Raw genomic sequence first — 21,535 nt, 5'->3', positions numbered from 1 at the left:
CTTTTAATATCTACCTTATCAATGACTATTAATAATATCCTATATCACAATGTTGGATATGATTAGTGTAGTCATAATTTGATAACTGAGCACGCATCTTTCAATATCTATTTTATCAATAATTATTATTAATAATTTATATCACATTGCTGGATATGATCAGTGTAGTCATAATTTGATAACTGAGCATACATCTTTAAAAATCTACCTCATTAATAATTAATATTAATAATCTATATCACACTGTTGGATATGATCTGTTTAGTTTTTTAATATCTACCTTATCAATAACAATTAATAATATCCTATATCACAATGTTGGATATGATCAGTGTAGTCATAGTTTGATAACTGTGAGCATACATATTTTAATATCTACCTCATCAATAATTATTATTAATAATCTATATCACAATGTTGGATATGATTAGTGTAGTCATAATTTGATAACTGAGCATGCATCTTTCAATATCTATTTCATCAATAATTATTATTAATAATTTATATCACATTGTTGGATATGATCAGTGTAGTCATAATTTGATAACTGAGCAAAAATCTTTTAATATCTACCTCATCAATAATTAATATTAATAATCTATATCACATTGTTCGATATGATCAGTGTAGTCATAATTTGATAACTGAGCACGCATCTTTTAATATCTACCTCATCAATAATTAATATTAATAATCTATATCGCATTGTTCAATATGATCAGTGTAGTCATAAATTGATAACTGAGCAAAAATCTTTTAATATCTGCATCATCAATTAATATTAATAATCTATATCGCATTGTTGGATATGATCAGTGTAGTCATAAATTGATAACTGAGCAAAAATCTTTTAATATCTGCATCATCAATTAATATTAATAATCTATATCAAACTGTTGGATATGATCTGTTTAGTTTTTTAATATCTACCTTTTCCAAAATAATATTCTATATCACAATGTTGGATATGATCAGTGTAATCATAGTTTGAACTACCTCAACAATAATTAATATTAATTGTCTATATACCAATATCAAATATCAGTGTAGGCCTAGTCATTTGATAACTGAGCATGCATCATTTTATATCTGCTTCAAATATTAATATTGTCCTAATATAATAAGTGGTTTGAAGGATTTTTGCAGATGGCCTTTTTTGCATTGTAAAGTTTACACTTTAAAATCTGTCAATTTATCCAAAAAGGTCAAACTTTGACCTATTTCAATAAAATCATTTCATAAGTTGTCTTCTTTTATAATCAATATTAAGTGGTTTTTTACCCCAAAAAAGTCAAACCTAGAGCTATTTTAATAAAATGATTTCATAAATTGTCTTCTTTTATAGTTCTAGTAGTGATATAATCAATATTAAGTGGTTTGGATGATGTTTGTGGGGTGTTTTTTTAAAGTTTGCACAGTTTACATGGTAAAATGTGTCAATTTATTCCTAGAGCTATTTCAATAAAATTATTTCATAATCACCCCAAAAATGTCAAACCTAGAACTATTTTAATAAAATGATTTCATAAATTGTCTTCTTTTATAGTTCTAGTAGTGGTATAATCAGTATTCAATTGTTTGAATGATGTTTGTGGGGTATTTTTTAAAGTTTGCATTAAGTTTACGCAGTTTACATGGTAAAATCTATCAATTATCCAAAATTGACATTTTTCACCCTAAAAAATCAAACCTAGAGCTATTTCAATAAAATGATTTCATAAATTGTCCTCTTTTATAGTTCTAATAATGATATAATCAATATTAAGTGGTTTGAATGATGTTTGTGGGTGTTTTTTTAAAGTTTGCATTAAGTTTACGCAGTTGAAATGGTGAAATCTGTAAATTTATCCAAAATTGACATTTTTCACCCTAAAAAATCAAACTTAGAGCTATTTCTATTAAATTATTTCATAAATTGTCCTCTTTTATAGTTCTTGTAGTGCTATAATCAGTATTAAGTGGTTTGAATAATGTTTTTGGGGTGTTTTTTTTAAGTTTGCATTAAGTTTACGCAGTTTACGTGGTAAAATCTGTAAATTTATCCAAAATTGACATTTTTTACCCAAAAAATTCAAACCTAGAGCTATTTCAATAAAATTATTTCATAAATTGTCCTCTTTTATAGTTCTTGTAGTGGTATAATCAATATTAAGTGGTTTAGATGATGTTTGTGGGTGTTTTTTTTAAAGTTTGCACAGTTCACATGGTAAAATCTGTCAATTTATCCAAAATTGACGTTTTCACTCAAAAAAAGTCAAACCTAGAGCTATTTCAATAACATTATTTCATAAATTGTCTTCTTTTATAGTTCTAGTAGTGCTATAATCAGTATTCAATTGTTTGAATGATGTTTGTAGGGTATTCTTTAAAGTTTGCATTAAGTTTACGCAGTTTAAATGGTAAAATCTGTCAATTTATCCAAAAATTGATATTTTTCACCCTAAAAAATCAAACCTAGAGCTATTTCAATAAAATGATTTCATAAATTGTCCTCTTTTATAGTTCTAATAATGATATAATCAATATTAAGTGGTTTGAATGATGTTTGTGGGTGTTTTTTTAAAGTTTGCATTAAGTTTACGCAGTTGAAATGGTGAAATCTGTAAATTTATCCAAAATTGACATTTTTCACCCTAAAAAATCAAACTTAGAGCTATTTCTATTAAATTATTTCATAAATTGTCCTCTTTTATAGTTCTTGTAGTGCTATAATCAGTATTAAGTGGTTTGAATAATGTTTGTGGGGTGTTTTTTTAAAGTTTGCATTAAGTTTACGCAGTTTACGTGGTAAAATCTGTAAATTTATCCAAAATTGACATTTTTTACCCAAAAAATTCAAACCTAGAGCTATTTCAATAAAATTATTTCATAAATTGTCCTCTTTTATAGTTCTTGTAGTGGTATAATCAATATTAAGTGGTTTAGATGATGTTTGTGGGTGTTTTTTTTAAAGTTTGCACAGTTCACATGGTAAAATCTGTCAATTTATCCAAAATTGACGTTTTCACTCCAAAAAAGTCAAACCTAGAGCTATTTCAATAACATTATTTCATAAATTGTCTTCTTTTATAGTTCTAGTAGTGCTATAATCAGTATTCAATTGTTTGAATGATGTTTGTAGGGTATTTTTTAAAGTTTGCATTAAGTTTACGCAGTTTAAATGGTAAAATCTGTCAATTTATCCAAAAATTGATATTTTTCACCCTAAAAAATCAAACCTAGAGCTATTTCAATGAAATGATTTCATAAATTGTCCTCTTTTATAGTTCTTGTAGTGGTATAATCAATATTAAGTTGTTTGGATGATGTTTGTGGGTGTTTTTTTAAAGTTTGCATTACGTTTACGCAGTTTAAATGGTAAAATCTGTAAATTTATCCAAAATTGACATTTTAAAACACGAACTAGGTTGTAAAAAGTAAAGGAAGTCATTATATTTTATTATTGTTTGGTCTACCCATAGTTATAGCAGGGAAGAGTTAAATTTAACTCTTCCCTGGTTATAGGTAATAAAGGATGCCTATCATAGTCAAATGGCAATAACTGATTAGCCGAGACCAATGACATTTAAAACAACTCCTACTTAAAATTCCCTACTTATACAGTACAGCAGCTTTTTGATTGGCTGCAAGTTTAGTTTTCTGTTCGTTCATCAGAAATGGTATAAATAATTATTAATCAATAAGATTACTGGATTTCTTTAGTATTTCTGACACATTTCCAATCTTAATTGAATTATTAATGTAATGGAAATTGGTCATAGGCCTATTATAGCAACATATCATTTCTGGAAGAGTATTACGGTCTGTATAGATCGATGTTAAAACACACGTCCTCATTTATCAAATAATTCATTCACTGCACATTTATTCTGTTAAGAAGAACTGGGACCCTCAATAGAAGCCAAAGCATGTCTCATGATGGCCTCTACAATACATATCAAACATAAAAAGATATGGAATATTTTTATTTTTACAACGGCACACGTTCATCATAAACGATGCGTTCTTAAAAGTATAAATTTAAACAGCAAACGGATACAAATCAATAGGGTGATTAGGAACAAAAGAATAACACATTTTCAAAACCCATCGACTCGATCTCTTGTATACAGTAAATCTAACAAAATCACACTGATCATATCCAACATTAAGTATTAATAATTATTATTGATTAGGTAGATAATAAAAGATGCGTTATATCAATTTATGAATACACAGATCATATCCAACAATGTGATATAGATTATTAATAATAATTTTTGATGAGGTAGATATTTAAAGATGCGTGCTCAGTTATCAAATTATGACTACACTGATCATATCCAACAATGTGATATAAGACATTAATAATAATTATTGATGAAATAGATATTTAAAGATGCGTGCTCAGTTATCAAATGACGACTACACTGATCATATCCAACAATGTGATATATGATATTAATATGAATTATTGATGCGGTAGATATTGAAAGATGCGTGCTCAGTTATCAAATTCTGACTACACTGATCATATCCAACAATGTGATATATGATATTAATATAAATTATTAATAAGGTAGATATTGAAAGATACGTGATCAGTTAGCAAATTCTGACTACACTGATCATATCCAACACTGTGATATAGATTATTAATATTAATTAATGATGTGGTAGATATTAAAAGATGCGTGTTCAGTTATCAAATTCTGACTACACAGATCATATCCAACAATGTGATATATGATATTAATATAAATTATTATTGAGGTAGATATTAAAAAATACGTGCTCAGTTATCAAATTCTGACTACACTGATCATATCCAACAATGTGATATATGATATTAATATTAATTAATGATGAGGTAGATATTGAAAGATACGTGATCAGTTATCAAATGACGACTACACTGATCATATCCAACAATGTGATATATGATATTAATATAAATTATTGATGACGTAGATATTAAAACATGCGTGCTCAGTTATCAAATTCTGACTACACTGATCATATCCAACAATGTGATATATGATATTAATATAAATTATTATTGAGGTAGATATTAAAAGATATGTGCTCAGTTATCAAATTCTGACTACACTGATCATATCCAACAATGTGATATATGATATTAATATAAATTATTAATGAGGTAGATATTTAAAGATGCGTGCTCAGTTATCAAATTACGACTACACTGATCATATCCAACAATGTGTATGTAGATTATTAATTGATGCGGTAGATATTTAAAGATGCGTGCTCAGTTATCAAATTATGACTACACTGATCATATCCAACAATGTGATATATGATATTAATATAAATTATTATTGAGGTAGATATTGAAAGATGCGTGCTCAGTTATCAAATTATGACTGCACTCATCATATTCAACAATGTGATATAGGATATTAATAATAATTCGTAATGAGGTAGATATTGAAAGATACGTCCTCAGTTATCAAATTATGACTACACTGATCATATTCAACAATGTGATATATGATATTAATATAAATTATAAATGAGGTAGATATTTAAAGATGCGTGCTCAGTTATCAAATTACGACTACACTGATCATATCCAACAATATGTATGTAGATTATTAATTGATGCGGTAGATATTTAAAGATGCGTGCTCAGTTATCAAATTATGACTACACTGATCATATCCAACAATGTGATATATGATATTAATATAAATTATTATTGAGGTAGATATTGAAAGATGCGTGCTCAGTTATCAAATTCTGACTACACTGATCATATCCAACAATGTGATATATGATATTAATATAAATTATTAATGAGGTAGATATTGAAAGATGCGTGCTCAGTTATCAAATTCTGACTACACTGATCATATCCAACGATGTGATATATGATATTAATATAAATTATTATTGAGGTAGATATTAAAAGATATGTGCTCAGTTATCAAATTCTGACTACACTGATCATATCCAACAATGTGATATATGATATTAATATAAATTATTAATGAGGTAGATATTTAAAGATGCGTGCTCAGTTATCAAATTACGACTACACTGATCATATCCAACAATGTGTATGTAGATTATTAATTGATGCGGTAGATATTTAAAGATGCGTGCTCAGTTATCAAATTATGACTACACTGATCATATCCAACAATGTGATATATGATATTAATATAAATTATTATTGAGGTAGATATTGAAAGATGCGTGCTCAGTTATCAAATTATGACTGCACTCATCATATTCAACAATGTGATATAGGATATTAATAATAATTCGTAATGAGGTAGATATTGAAAGATACGTCCTCAGTTATCAAATTATGACTACACTGATCATATTCAACAATGTGATATATGATATTAATATAAATTATAAATGAGGTAGATATTTAAAGATGCGTGCTCAGTTATCAAATTACGACTACACTGATCATATCCAACAATATGTATGTAGATTATTAATTGATGCGGTAGATATTTAAAGATGCGTGCTCAGTTATCAAATTATGACTACACTGATCATATCCAACAATGTGATATATGATATTAATATAAATTATTATTGAGGTAGATATTGAAAGATGCGTGCTCAGTTATCAAATTCTGACTACACTGACCATATCCAACAATGTGATATATGATATTAATATAAATTATTAATTAGGTAGATATTGACAGATACGTGATCAGTTATCAAATGACGACTACACTGATCATATCCAACAATGTGATATATGATATTAATATGAATTATTGATGCGGTAGATATTGAAAGATGCGTGCTCAGTTATCAAATTCTGACTACACTGATCATATCCAACAATGTGATATATGATATTAATATAAATTATTATTGAGGTAGATATTAAAAAATACGTGCTCAGTTATCAAATTCTGACTACACTGATCATATCCAACAATGTGATATATAAGATTAATATTAATTAATGATGTGGTAGATATTGAAAGATACGTGATCAGTTATCAAATGACGACTACACTGATCATATCCAACAATGTGATATATGATATTAATATAAATTATTGATGACGTAGATATTAAAAGATGCGTGCTCAGTTATCAAATTCTGACTACACTGATCATATCCAACAATGTGATATATGATATTAATATAAATTATTAATGAGGTAGATATTAAAAGATGCGTGCTCAGTTATCAAATTCTGACTACACTGATCATATCCAACAATGTGATATATGATATTAATATAAATTATTAATGAGGTAGATATTGAAAGATGCGTGCTCAGTTATCAAATTCTGACTACACTGATCATATCCAACAATGTGATATATGATATTAATATAAATTATTAATGAGGTAGATATTAAAAAATGCGTGCTCAGTTATCAAATTCTGACTACACTGATCATATCCAACAATGTGATATATGATATTAATATAAATTATTAATGAGGTAGATATTGAAAGATGCGTGCTCAGTTATCAAATTCTGACTACACTGATCATATCCAACAATGTGATATATGATATTAATATAAATTATTAATGAGGTAGATATTGAAAGATGCGTGCTCAGTTATCAAATTCTGACTACACTGATCATATCCAACAATGTGTATGTAGATTATTAATTGATGCGGTAGATATTGAAAGATGCGTGCTCAGTTATCAAATTCTGACTACACTGATCATATCCAACAATGTGATATATGATATTAATATAAATTATTAATGAGGTAGATATTTAAAGATGCGTGCTCAGTTATCAAATTACGACTACACTGATCATATCCAACAATGTGATATATGATATTAATATAAATTATTATTAAGGTAGATATTAAAAGATACGTGCTCAGTTATCAAATTCTGACTACACTGATCATATCCAACAATGTGATATATGATATTAATATAAATTATTAATGAGGTAGATATTTAAAGATGCGTGCTCAGTTATCAAATTACGACTACACTGATCATATCCAACAATGTGATATAGATTATTTATATTAATTTTGATGCGGTAGATATTTAAAGATGCGTGCTCAGTTATCAAATGACGACTACACTGATCATATCCAACAATGTGATATAGATTATTAATAATAATTATTGATGATGTAGATATTAAAAGATACGTGCTCAGTTATCAAATTATGACTACACTGATCATATCCAACAATGTGATATATAATATTAATATTAAAATTGATGACGTAGATTCTAAAAGATGCCTGCTCAGTTATCAAATTATGACTACACTCATCATATTCAACAACGTGATATAGATTATTAATAATAATTATTGATGAGGTAGATGTGAGATGCGTGCTCAGTTATCAAATTTTAACTACACTGATCATAATACTGTACACATAGTCCTTATGCAATTAGACATTGATTTAGTAGTACTACATATCATTTGTTAAATTAAGAATGTTGTTTCTGTGTTATTAAAAAACTTATTAAAATTTTTTAAAGTAAAAATATCAGTATTGATACCTATAAATTTGTATATCATAATAACATGCTTGATATTATAATAATGTGTTCTTTATTACAACTAAGAAACAATTATGTACGAGGATTATACACACTGATAGCTCTCAGTTATCAATAAACGACTACACAATATAGCTCATATACACAGACGTACGTACACACAAGTCACAATGTACACGGACTACGATTTTACCCTGCCTTCTGGGCTAGAGGGTAGGCCTACTTACTACTTAATTAAGCAAACTATACACATTCTTACCCACTAAACACTCAGCTCCCTCTGGTGAATCATGAACAAACTCTTGTCCAGTTGGTCTAGATATAGCCCGTGTAAGAACCGGAGGTGTGGCGGACATTTTATCTGTTTTTAAGGCAAAGATGTTAACAAAACATTTAGACGATATCGTAATGTATGCGAGCAGACATGTTTCGATTAAATACGCATGCGTCTGTTTTCAATAATGTCAAAGTTCAACCTGTCTCTTTTCAGCAGGCCTCTCTCTATCCTCTCTTTCTTTCCTTCCTTATTGTTTTCTCATAATTTATTTTAATAGGGCATCGTAATAATTAACTTGTTTGCATTCAGTTGTTCATATAGCAATTTTTCAAACAAAATCATAAGATTGATTGATCGATTTTTAGCTATTATAAGATTTAGTTGACCTTTTTTTTCTATTAGTGTTTTATCATTACTCCATGGTTTTATGACATGAAAAAAAAACGTCTAGCTCTCCCCTCCCCGTTCCTCCGCTTTATAATTTTTTATAAATATTACATTTCTAAAAAGTGGACAATGAACAGTTTTTATTCCATTTAGTTTTTTTTTTTATAACAATTTGAATAAAATTGACAGTATTACTCATCCAAAAAATTCTGCTGTATCAAAATAAACCGCGAAAAAGTAAATTAAAAGTTTAGGAAGGTATTCCTTATTCTAAAAAAAATGAGTCATAATTCAAATGCGTGGTTTATTGTACTTAACAATAAGCTTCCTTGTGTACTGAATTACCAATATATACCGCTCTCTGATTGGCTATCGTAATGTACTTAACCGGAACGATATGGAGTGATCTTTTTAATTCATTCAATATTTTTGTCATTCGCTGCTGGACGGACGATCTATAGGCAATTGGTTGTACTTCTGTTACCATGCTTAGGTGTACTGTATATATTTCTATAGGAATATTCTTTTCTATTTTACGACCTACGTCTACATTAGGAAATGTGGATACTGTTGGATACGTAAGTAACATTCTTTATTCATGTGACCTTCTACTTGGCATACACACTACCTACTACTATAGGCCATTTACATAGTTAGGCCTACTGCTTAGTTAGTTTAGAGGGAAACTCCCTCCTCATATAATGATCAGTTGATGGAAAATCATATCTTCCTACTTGAAGTACCCTAACCTGGTACATGTGCTCATGTTGAATCAATTTAAAATAGTTAATAATTAATTAAAATATATATAATAGATCAGCATTTACGTAACAACTCACGGTGTATTTTATCAGCTTTCGCATGCATAATTTGTTACGACAACGTATTTAAGAGAGATTTGACGTAATTAAGAGAGGTCGAATATTAAATACACGTAGCCCGTCCTCCTTTGGTTTTCACCACGTCCATGTGAATGAAAAATAATCACGGTGTCTCTCTCACTTTCGGTTGTATTTATATAATATTTCATTATTATGATACAGTAATTCGACAAAAGGCAAATTACTGGAACATGCTGTGTGTATCAGTGGGTGGATCTCAACTGAGGACCTACCTTAATTAGGGCCTATACAAATAAAGGAAATCAACGATCAAGTAAAACAGTCAGAAGTTATCAGAAAGATATTGCAGAACTTTCTGGTTAACACTAACACTTTCTTTCCCAGTGCAATATAATAATAATATGCTGTACACAACAACAGAATAGAGTATTTAAGCTTAACGTTTTAGTGCCCGAGGCAGTTATATACCATTATCGATATTAAACTTCTGTATGATTCATTAACATAATTGCATACAGTGGCATTTCCTTCAATTCTATATAATCAGAGGCCTTCTGTAATGTTGATATATTCCAATCAAAATAATGTAGGCTACTGTACAGTATCTATAATTGCCCGAGATGTGACCTCTACCTTTCCCTGCTTTATGAGTTGCAGTATAATTTTGTTCGGCCTTTGCTGTAGAACATGGTGTCACAAAATTTATGCGCAATTTATCAAAGATACACAGGGTTTATATTAACAATATTTCGGGTTGAGAAGGACATCACATAACCAGGGAAGAGTGAAATTACACTCTTCCTTGACATACCCTAGCCTTTAAATACAGAGTAAGTTTCTGTTCCCGTAAGAAGCACTAGTATCTCGAACACAGTGTTCGATAACAGATATCGCAATTGAGATTGTTAACAATAACGCAAACTCCAATATTGAAAATGTATAGAAATTGTGTTCATTACGTGGGTTTGAAAGATTTCAATACTGAGTTTTTGATTGTGTTCAACAATGGAGTTTGTGTCACGTTCGTCACAGGTTTTGACGTTTCAAAGTACATATCATTTCAGTACAAATTGCAATAATATTGAATATAGAATTCAGATATCATCAAGAATTCTACTGGTAATATATCTATATTAGCCTATGTATTTATTATAATATTATACTTGGGCGTCATATTATAATATTCGATCGTTTGGCAATTTCGCATTAAGTGCATGGTTGAGCAGCATTATCACCAGCTTGGTTTTCAAAAAAGTAATGTGTATTCAAATAAATTCATATAATTTTCATATCATAACCAAATATTTTATTGTAGGTAAACAGCAAAACATTGCACTTTTTTCTTTTGAACAAATAGTAAAATCGACAGGAATAGAGGAGGACTTGCGCAACACCCCCCCCCCCCCCCCACATCGGGTGCATATTACGTAAAATAAATGTCTAAATGTACGATACTCAGCAATGCTTTAATTTCTAAATTTAATATTTAACATTTTCAGTATTAAAGATTTAGGTAAATTATTCTAACTTTGTAAAATGAATAATTCAGAATTCTACTAAGTTCATGAAATTGGGATTTATTCCTTACTAAAAATACTATAGTGGGCCGGCAACATGGGCAAATTGTTTGATACTGTATTCAAGATTGGTGTCAGGATTCTGTAAAATAATGTGTTTATAAACGTTTCCGATAACAACTAGACCCTCGTAAATATGCCAAACTGACAGAACACTGTAAATCAGTGTGGACCGGTAGGATTAAATATTTTACTTATATTACAGTTCAGTTTATATGGTGGCCTGCAGTAAATACCAGATGAAAATGTATAATCATTTCAGTTAAGAATCCCAGGTTTAAATGGAAATTTTGCTAACAGAGTAGGCTTAACTATTTTGCCTTCGAAATTATAAGATTGAGCAAGTTTTGTTGAATATAAATGGCTTCCATACATTGATCCTTCCCCTGGCTTAACTAGGTCTGCAGCTTATCTCTATTGGTGTGTCTGTGTAGCAAATTGTAAATAGGAAACGAATTGAAAGCAATTTTTTTCTACCCTCACGGTATCTTTCCGGAAGCCATTCTTAATTCTAGTCTCAGTTATGCTTATGAGCTTTGTGTTGCTGGTAGTTCGGGGATATTATAATTTAGCCAATATCTCTCAACTCTTCATATCTGATAAAATAAGACAATTGTCTGGTTATTGAGGACACAGCGCATGGCACTAATAATTATTAGTAACATGCCTGAATAATATCAACAAAAATCTGGAATGCTGTGTAGCCTACTCAAACACTTTTACGAGTTCAGCATGTTGGGTTTTTGTAACCAATGTCGAAGTATAACAAATAGTTCATTCATTGACTGAATCACCGCAAATTTGCTCAGACCACAACATACAATATCACCTGTGAACAGTGAATTGAGTCGGCAATAATTTATTTACATGGCCTGCTGAATTAATCTCAAAGCAAAGATGAATCATTCAGTGCGTACAATGAACTCCACATTTTCTCTAGTAGAAATATTGGCTTGATCAGAAAGAAATATATTGAAGCTCCAACATGCAACAAAAATTATATCAATGTTGGGGGAGAAAGTTGCCACTACAGTTCTGTTTGTTTATAATTGCCCGGCTCATGTTAGCGGCCAGATGTATTCGGGCACTAGACGAACTTGTTGTAGAATGAACCGTGTTGCACTGATTGATTGAAAAAAATAAACATTCTTAAAAGCCTTATAAACCATGGAGTGATAAAACTACTGTAGCCTAGAGGCCTGTAGTACGGTTAATGGAATCAAATATTTTATAAAATATATCTGATGCTCAGTCATGTTAATTGTTTCTTAGAAGCTGAACACATTGAAAAACAAATGATTTGAATTAAAGGAAATTTACAGTAATATACCTGTAGTATATTCTATTGTATTCCGGTTTACAATGAAATTATTTTATAGAATGAAAAATACAAAATTGTCATAAAAATTGAGGGCAGTATATCTATTTTCAACAGCTAACTGTAAGTACGAATTCATGAATGTGAGACAATTGGAATTGCTGTAGTTTTAATTATAATATAAGAATTGGTGCTCTTATTATCATGGTGCGGCCGTGGGAAGAATTAAAGGACCTAATATTTAAAAATTCCATTAACCCTTTGAAGACACGAGGTTTCTATCCCAACTTGGGCCAAGTGAGAGGCTAAATAAGGTGTTTTAATAGATTTAGGAAAAATGCAAAATACATTTTTATGACTGTAACTTTCTGCAATTGTTAGTTTTATTGTTATGGGAAATGTGTTGGCCTTTCAAAAATGTTTTTCTAGATCAAAAGTTAAATGCTCAAAAAGTGCAATTCAGTGACCACAAAAAGTCAACCCGTAGATATACGGGTCTCGCGTCCTGGTACAGTAGTACCCCCTATGAGATAGCCTACTGGCCACATCTTCGAAGGGTTAAAATGGCCATAGGATAGCAACACTCTCGTGTAGCTACCGCTATCCTTGATTTACTGATCCGTCATTCCATGAATTCATTTAATGTAAATAAATAAACAAATGAACTTCAACTTCTTTTCAGAAATATTTGGAGGATTTTGGATATGTAGCTCCTACGAATGCGGAAGCCGGGCGTTTACGAACGAAAAGCGAATTAACACAAGGGATAACAAAATTTCAAGAACTTTATGGATTAACGGTAACGGGAACCATGACGAAAGAAACCAGCGATCTAATGGAGAGGCCGAGGTGTGGATTAAAAGACTTTATCGAGACGCCATCTAACATTCGTGCAAGGCGTTACGTGCATGTTGGTAGCAAGTGGCATAAAAACGACTTGACATATAGGTATGTATGTAACGCTAAACTATAAAACCTGTATTACATATGAAACTATTTTAAGGCATGTTAAGGCATAAACTACAAAGGTTGCTACATTTCTTTATGATGTACGTTTGACGTATGCTTGAACATACAGTTAACAAATCCTAGAAGTCTGTAGCATAATGTGTAACGCTTTTTCCTGGTTCTAGACGAACATTTAGCTTTACAAATAACCAGGGCTATCGAAACTTGGGCAAATGTCACTGTGCACGTGTGTTAATAATCCTGGTATGAGTTTGGAGCAACAGAATTAATTAGGGTTTCTTATTCCTTTTCTTAACCTGTTACGAGGGTACTTAAAGGTTCCTGCTGCATAACCAATGTTCTGTTTCCGGTTTTTTTGCAGCAGCAGAAATTGTAAATCTACATTCTTTTTTAAGTGGAATAAAAAATGCACTTAAATGTTCAGTTTTCTTCTACAATTTGTATAATAACAGAATTCTGAAATTGTCCCATTTCTTGTAACAACACAAGATACCAGTATTGTATGATTTTTAGGCACATGGAAATAGGGCCTATGGCTTCTAAGAATTTACTGACCACTACCAAAATCGAGGATTTTGAGTGTATGCAGAAAAAGAAAAGTCTAAATCTCAATTAAGTTCATAGTTACGCTATAATTTGTTCATTGGACACACACAAACGTTATCACATTGGTCATCAATTTACATGACCTTTCCTTAACAAGGGCGAATAATAATTGATATTGACACCATTAACTGTTATCATTTATTAGAATCCTCAACTACTCTGGTGATTTGAGTCAATCTGACCAACGAACAGCAATCTACAACGCATTTAAAGTGTGGAGTGACGTCACTCCTATAACTTTCCGTGAAGTTGGTTCTGGAGCAGCCGATATATACATCAAGTTCGCCAGTTATCATCACGAAGACAGCTACCCATTTGACGGACCAGGCGGTACATTAGCGCACGCTTACTTTCCTTCACATGGAATAGGTGGTGACGCTCATTTTGACGAAAGTGAAACGTTTTCGGTTTATGGAAATCCAGGTATGACATTTAACTATTGTTCTTATTCGTGTTATTTGAGGCCTTGTGTAAACAAATGTGTCTAATTAACATAAAAAAAATACCTTCCGATAAACTTATTTAACAAAGGTTTAGTATTCCAAGGTATTGATTTATTCAATTCAATGATCTTTAATAATACCGATTTATTCAATATTGATATCCATAATGGTACCAATTTATTCAATGTTAATATAATTAATTTCTCCAGGTACCGACTTATTAAATGTTGATATCTTTTATTTCTCCAGGTACCGATTTAATAAAAATGTTAATATTTTAATTTCTCCAGGTACCAATTTATTAAATGTTGATATCTTTAATTTCTCCAGGTACCGATTTATTCATTGTTGGTATCTTTAATTGTTCATGTACCGAATTATTCATTGTTGATATGTTTATTTGTTCAGGTACCAATTTATTCATTGTTGATATCCTTTAATTTTTCCAGGTACCGATTTATTCATTGTTGCTGCACACGAATTTGGACACAGTCTGGGTTTGGGACATTCAAGCGATATGAAAGCGTTGATGGCTCCATTTTATCAAGGATATATTAAGGACTTTAATTTACCATATGATGACAAGCTGGGAATACAGTATTTATATGGTACGATAAAGTTAAAATATAATTAACGTTATCCCAATAGCAATTGTTTAAACGCTACGTATTAGTATAGGTTTCTTCGACTTAATGTATAAATATTTTAGCCCATATGGCGTTTCATACTTGACAAGCACATACTTTCCAGACAAAAATTTAAAAGCTGGTGGATTAAAATAAAAAAGACAAATAAATACAGATTTGGGACAAGTCTATCATCGTATGTGTATGTATACAGAAGATAGGCCTACACATTTCGTAGATATTTGCTCCGTGTAGTTGGTTTAAATACCGTGACAGACCATCTCTAATTTACAAATTTCTCTTATCTACAAAGCAACACACGTTTTTCCCGTTGTGACAGGGTCAGTGTTAAATTAAAGGAAGCCAAGTATCAATTACTGTAGTGCCTATAATTTATACAACATTATTCAGTGTGTTTAAAATGTTCTTACATTTCTTTTATTCAGGATCCAAGCCCATTCCACCAGCTCCAAAAACCGAAGCCCCTGCCAAAACTCCCCCAGCTCCAGCTACCAAAAGACCAGACACAGGCAAACCGGTAACGCGTCTGCCACCAGCTCGTTCGACCACGAAACCCGTCACAAAGAAGCCAGTAGTCAATGTAGACTCATGTAATAAGGGATACGATGCCATTGGCTACATTCGGTCAGAACTATTTCTATTTAAGGTAAGTGTCAATTTACACAGGTGGACGGAAAACCGCGTAGCTTGTCCCACCCATAAATCAAATATTTTCAACAAAAAACCAAGATCAATATGCATTCCGCGCTAATAAACTAATACTTTGTAAATGCAGAAAGTGACAGAGGGTGCGCTATTTAATATTTTGGCCCATATTGAAGATTATAATAATAACTCGAGATTTCAATTAGCTTTTATGACGTACCGTAAACAATATATCGATTTTCTTTAATAAATCAATAAACACGAGGTATTGGTTGCAACAATTGAACCTTCATCATCGTTGATGCAAATTAATATTTTAAGTTATTGTGAATGATTTCCTGGTTAACTTTCTGGTTGACTTTTGTATTTTTGTTTATAATTATGTTTATGAACGTACTATCTGAAATAAAAGAAATGAATAGATAAATGAATAGCTATTTGTAGCAAATTGTGGACGTTGTTGTGCAAAGAAACGTAGATACTTTAAGCAAGTATGACTCTAAGCCAACGGAACAGCATTTTATAAACTTGCATAGGCCTTGGCAATGTTATATTGCATAGGCTAACCATGCAGTCTACTAATAATTGTTTGTTTTTTGTTGTTCTAATATGGTTTAATGATTATTCTATGTTTACAGAAAGCTGAATTTTGGAGAATGGATATGCAGGCATATCCAGCTGAGGGTTACCCACTACCGTACGATACTTTTTTCATCGGTCTTCCAGGTGATATCGACGCTGCGTATGAGAGAGATACAGACGGCAAGATTTTATTTTTCAAAGGTATATTAATAAATATTTTTCTACTAGTCCAGGCTGACTAGCAACTATGAAGAAAGAAGTTTAGCGAGTTAGATTGTTATATTATATTTTACCTACCTCCTACTTACACTGATTGATGTTTCTAAGTTGCAGACAAGTTCATGGAGGAATTTTTTTCTAAATAAACGTCCCTTGTAGTACAAATTGTATACGTCTTTAAGTTTGAGTCACTTTCGTAGAGTCCGGAATGGCAACAGAGTAAAGTTGCACTATATGCCAAAGAGTAATAATAATTTGTATTAACCTGGACGTTTTTTTTCTGTACACCGTTTGATTATTGAGACAATAAATTAACCGCACCTATCAAGGAATATACTATTAATGTTGTACATTTTTTATTATTGATCCGCTCCACCATCAGAGTGACGAAAACTATAAATTTAAATTATATATTTATACTGCCAATGCTTTTATTAAATATCAATATTTACTTTATTACTTGTAGGTAAAAAGTTCTGGGAATACAATGGAAACAATCTCGAGGAGGGTTCGCCCAAACTAATCAGTACACTTGGAAGTTTACCGACCAAGATTGATGCGGCATTGAGTTGGGGAAACACTGGAAAAACGTACTTCTTCAAAGGAAGAGAATATTGGAGATATGATGAATACGATAAGAAAGTTGACGAAGGTTATCCAAAACCAATAAAATCCAACTGGGGAGGCGTACCAGCTTCACTTAATGCTGCTTTTAGGTGGAAGGATGGTAAGTTGATGTCTTAAACAACTTTAACATAATATTGGCCTAGAGCTTTGTTAATGTGGCTAGGTTTGGAGAAACGTCACTTTTTAAAGTGAAAACACCGCATTTGACCGTTAACGCACGCAAACATCGTAGAAAGCTAGTGAAAACTTACGACCTTTCGCACTTAGGCCTATATCTAGCCTTATTCTAGTATGCAACGAATACATTGCGTTGTGCAATCGAGTGGGAACCAAACAAATCGAGTAAATGACCGGGCTAACTGATGTACATTCTTAGATAGAGATAGGGTGGGAAGAACCACGTTTGAGATTAGCGAAAGTGGTAGAAAGTTTTGCCATAACGTAATTTGTTTTTGTCTATATAGGTTACACGTACTTTACAAAAGGGAGGCGATTTTGGCGTTGGAATGAAAGAACTGGTAAAGTTGACCCTGGATATCCACAATATTTTGGTACAGAGTGGCTAGGATGCAGTGCAAGTTTAATGCTTCCGGAAGGAAACGAAACAAACACAATGGCACTAAATAATAACAATGCTGGTGTACAACATACAAGTCTAAACGCTGTATTTCTTACTACAATGACATTCCTTTTACACAAAGTCTTTCATCAACTTTCTTGAAATTGTAGTTTCTTTGTATAAAATTCCTAATTTTTATATTTTTGTACATTGTTGTTATTATTTATGATGTATATACATATTCACGTGATTTCTTGGGTAGCCTGTCATCTATGGGGCAAACAGCTTATTGTTATTTATTTATTGCATTGTTTGTGTTTATGAATAGAAAGAAAGAAAAGTTTTAATACCGAATAATGAGTGTTATTTGAATTGTAAGGATGCTTAAAACCAAAGAAAGACGAGTAAGCATTTTAAATTCCGTGAAATTCATTGAAATTATGGAAACACGAACATTTTGTTACTCGAATATAGTTTAATATTTTTAATATTAAACTATATTATGCGTGTATTTTACCTAATTCGAAAGTGTTGTGATTTTAATATAATCCGTTTGTACACTATCAAACTTAATGTGACAAAAAAATGTGATTTGCCCATATTTGGGGACGATAATGTCATATTACTACACTATTTGGGTACATCACACTTTTTTGACAAACTACTTTTAAAATATTATAATAAACGAAATATAATAAACGATTATGGACGTATTTCATGCTACACGGTAGTTAAAATTTGAAAAAAAAATCTCACTTCTAGAAAGAAGAAAACTGTTAACTGATCTTGCAACAACTTTGGAAATCATAATTTGGTTAAGTTTGCAAACTAAAGTTTCCTAGTAATGTAGAATTTAGAACTTCAATCGTAGTTCGTAAATGTTCAATTCGCTTGAAGAGATTCGCCCTATGGACAGTAGGCTTGTTCTATGCAGTTTTTTTTTCTATTTATGGCTTAATGCCTTAATGGCTTAGGCTTAGTGTATGGATAGGATTTTGTGATTTATTTTGTACCTTTTTTCAACTGTGTTACAGTATGATCTAGCCACCATCATTATATGTATTGTCTGTATATATTTATTTGTATCTATTTATAATGTATGGTATATCAATTCCAAGCATTTTTATTTAATTACTGTGTTGCAATTAATATTAGTGATTATTTATAATTTATAATAAAATCAACGATTACAGAACGTATTTTATACCAATACTTACACAAATCTCATTTAGATACCAGTGTAAAAGTATTCCCGTATAAAGTTCACTGTATTAAGAAAGTTTACCTCTGTATGAACTTTGAACGAATCAAAATTGCCTCGCAGGCGAGGAATTGCGCAATCATTAAAAGACGAGAAAGTAACTTAATACATTTATAAAAATTAAAATATTATTATATTAATATTTAATCACAGTTATAACAAAGTATAAAAGGTGAGTTTGTAAGCGTAGATCACTTTTGATTCTAATAACATCGTTCTGAGCGCGTGCAGAATGACTTTCCGGCTCACTAGCTGTGTATTCGTGTGATACGTCAAAAAAATGAAATGTCGTAAACTTACGATTGATTTAGCCAATGCCATCTGTGAATGTGTTGCTGTTATTGGGACTATTTGATAAAAAGAGTATATCTTCATGTATCTACGATATAAAACGTATTTTATACATTAGATTGGCGTGCGTTTGTGTAATTCAGTATAGATATGTAGTATAATTGATCCTAACTTGCGATCGTTTTTGTATAATAAAGTCATTCCGATAAGTCAAGATATTTGCCTACTTTGTTTTAAACTGATTCTTGTTTGTAAAGATTTTCTGTTTTGTTCAAACTGTTTGTTAAGATACAAATAATGAATGTTTATGAGTATTGTACAGTAGTAAAATAATGGCATGAGTTGAATGATGAGAGGTTATAATTATTTCAACGAGGCGACAGCCGAGTTGATTTATAACATTTCATCATTCACCAAATACCATTAGGCCTATTTGTACCATTACACGAATGTAAAACATTATTAGTTGTTTTATAAAACATCTAAATAGATTCCTGTCATTTGAATCAAATAAAAAGTAGGCCTAGCCAAGGCCAAAATTTGAATAAAACCGTAACATTTGGTTTTATATATTATATTATTATTTATATGGACTTTATAAATTATGTCAACAAACAAGCAAGGAAATGGAACTGGAACTTGTCTAGGCTAATTATGATTTTCCCAACGATTCCACGTCTTGTAGAGATGTTCCCATTAATTAATAAAAATCCTGAAAACGATCTAAAGCTAATTTAAATGCTTTTTGATCTAAATTAGTACATTATATATCTCTCCAAAAAATGTTCAGTACTTCCATCGCGAAACCAGTCATAACAATTTGCCACGAAAGTACAACATAGATGGCGCTGTTGTATTTCAAAAGCAAAATTATAAAACAAATATTTTCCAGATTTGTTTTTCGTCCAGCGAAAAAAGTACTGTACTATTAAACGATCGTTTAATAGTGCGTACTATTGCACGCCATGTGACGCACAATCGTCCAATCAAATGACAGAAAATTATTTAGGTTCTATATAATACCACCTATGCAACGTTGACACATACAGTACATACTAAGTACAGTAATAGTTCTCCTTTCTTGGATTCCCCACTTTCATTCATTTTTTTTTTTCCTATTTCTACATGACATAACATTCAAAATGTCAAATGAAATGTGATAGGCCTATAACATAGACAAATGGTCATTGTACAAAAAATCATTTTTCTAATTTATTTTTCATATCACGGTACACCATCAAGAATACTATAGTTTTCTATTGTTTTCTGATGTGAATTTCTGAAGAAATAATATCAGAACTGAAGCATTATAAAGTAAAGCCAGTAATGTATAGTTATGATTTACATAGTAATTGTATCTGATGCTAATGTAGTTTGCTCTAAAGCCACAATCAGTGTATTTTGCTCAATTTCCTACTACTAAAAATAAATGGTAGACCTATTCGTCTTCTTTTCGTTTACAAAATAAGTACTTATCACTATCGGTCCATCGGATTGTTTCCATGTAAACAGACGTGATCTTGTAATAATATTTTTTCATACTCATATTGTTACTTCTACATAACGTGTCATGCTAATAAACAGTGAAAAGCCTCGTTTGCATAAAACAATTATGTAGCTAGCTGGCATGGAGATGAGTTTAACTCCGCATTGGCACTGCTAAAAATACCTTTCATTCGTTCAGTCTTGCTTCCTTAAGCGTGCAAAACGTTCAACGTTTTACAGAATTTTACTAGTGACGTTGATTAGTTGGGAGCCGATTTATTGGTAGCACCCCTCGTAATAATTATGAATAAT

At 31.0% G+C, this 21,535-nt stretch overlaps 2 protein-coding genes across 2 annotated transcripts in view; one reads left to right on the top strand and one right to left on the bottom strand.

Moving 5' to 3' along the window:
- LOC140045088 (leucine-zipper-like transcriptional regulator 1) overlaps positions 1–8,915 on the bottom strand; it is a 92,137-nt gene extending 83,222 nt beyond the window's left edge. Inside the window, exon 1 of the mRNA XM_072089834.1 lies at positions 8,748–8,915. Coding sequence (XP_071945935.1) covers positions 8,748–8,844 — 97 coding nt within the window. The 5' untranslated portion in view covers positions 8,845–8,915. The remainder of the gene's footprint in view (positions 1–8,747) is intronic.
- Positions 8,916–9,584: 669 nt separating this feature from the next.
- On the top strand, positions 9,585–19,946 carry LOC140045087 (matrix metalloproteinase-18-like). The gene is made up of 8 exons (XM_072089833.1): positions 9,585–9,730; positions 13,572–13,837; positions 14,610–14,887; positions 15,357–15,515; positions 15,980–16,200; positions 16,838–16,982; positions 17,467–17,727; positions 18,092–19,946. Exons 1-8 carry the CDS (start codon positions 9,638–9,640, stop codon positions 18,346–18,348), a joined length of 1,680 nt encoding a protein of 559 aa, XP_071945934.1. The 5' UTR covers positions 9,585–9,637; the 3' UTR covers positions 18,349–19,946.
- The last annotated feature ends 1,589 nt before the right edge of the window (positions 19,947–21,535 follow it).

This window comes from Antedon mediterranea, chromosome 3, assembly GCF_964355755.1.
Source record: "Antedon mediterranea chromosome 3, ecAntMedi1.1, whole genome shotgun sequence".
Lineage (NCBI taxonomy): Eukaryota > Metazoa > Echinodermata > Crinoidea > Comatulida > Antedonidae > Antedon > Antedon mediterranea.
Note: the sequence above shows the minus strand (reverse complement) of the source record. Positions and strands in the feature narration are given on the sequence as shown.

What these genes read in the sequence shown, in the direction of transcription:
- LOC140045087 (XM_072089833.1), top strand. Translation starts at nt 9,638, where the DNA reads ATGCTTAGGTGTACTGTATATATTTCTATAGGAATATTCTTTTCTATT. An exon ending in ATGTGGATACTGTTGGATAC is followed by an intron (nt 9,731 to 13,571) that starts GTAAGTAACATT and finishes ACTTCTTTTCAG; the next exon opens with AAATATTTGGAGGATTTTGG. An exon ending in TGCTTTTAGGTGGAAGGATG is followed by an intron (nt 17,728 to 18,091) that starts GTAAGTTGATGT and finishes TTGTCTATATAG; the next exon opens with GTTACACGTACTTTACAAAA.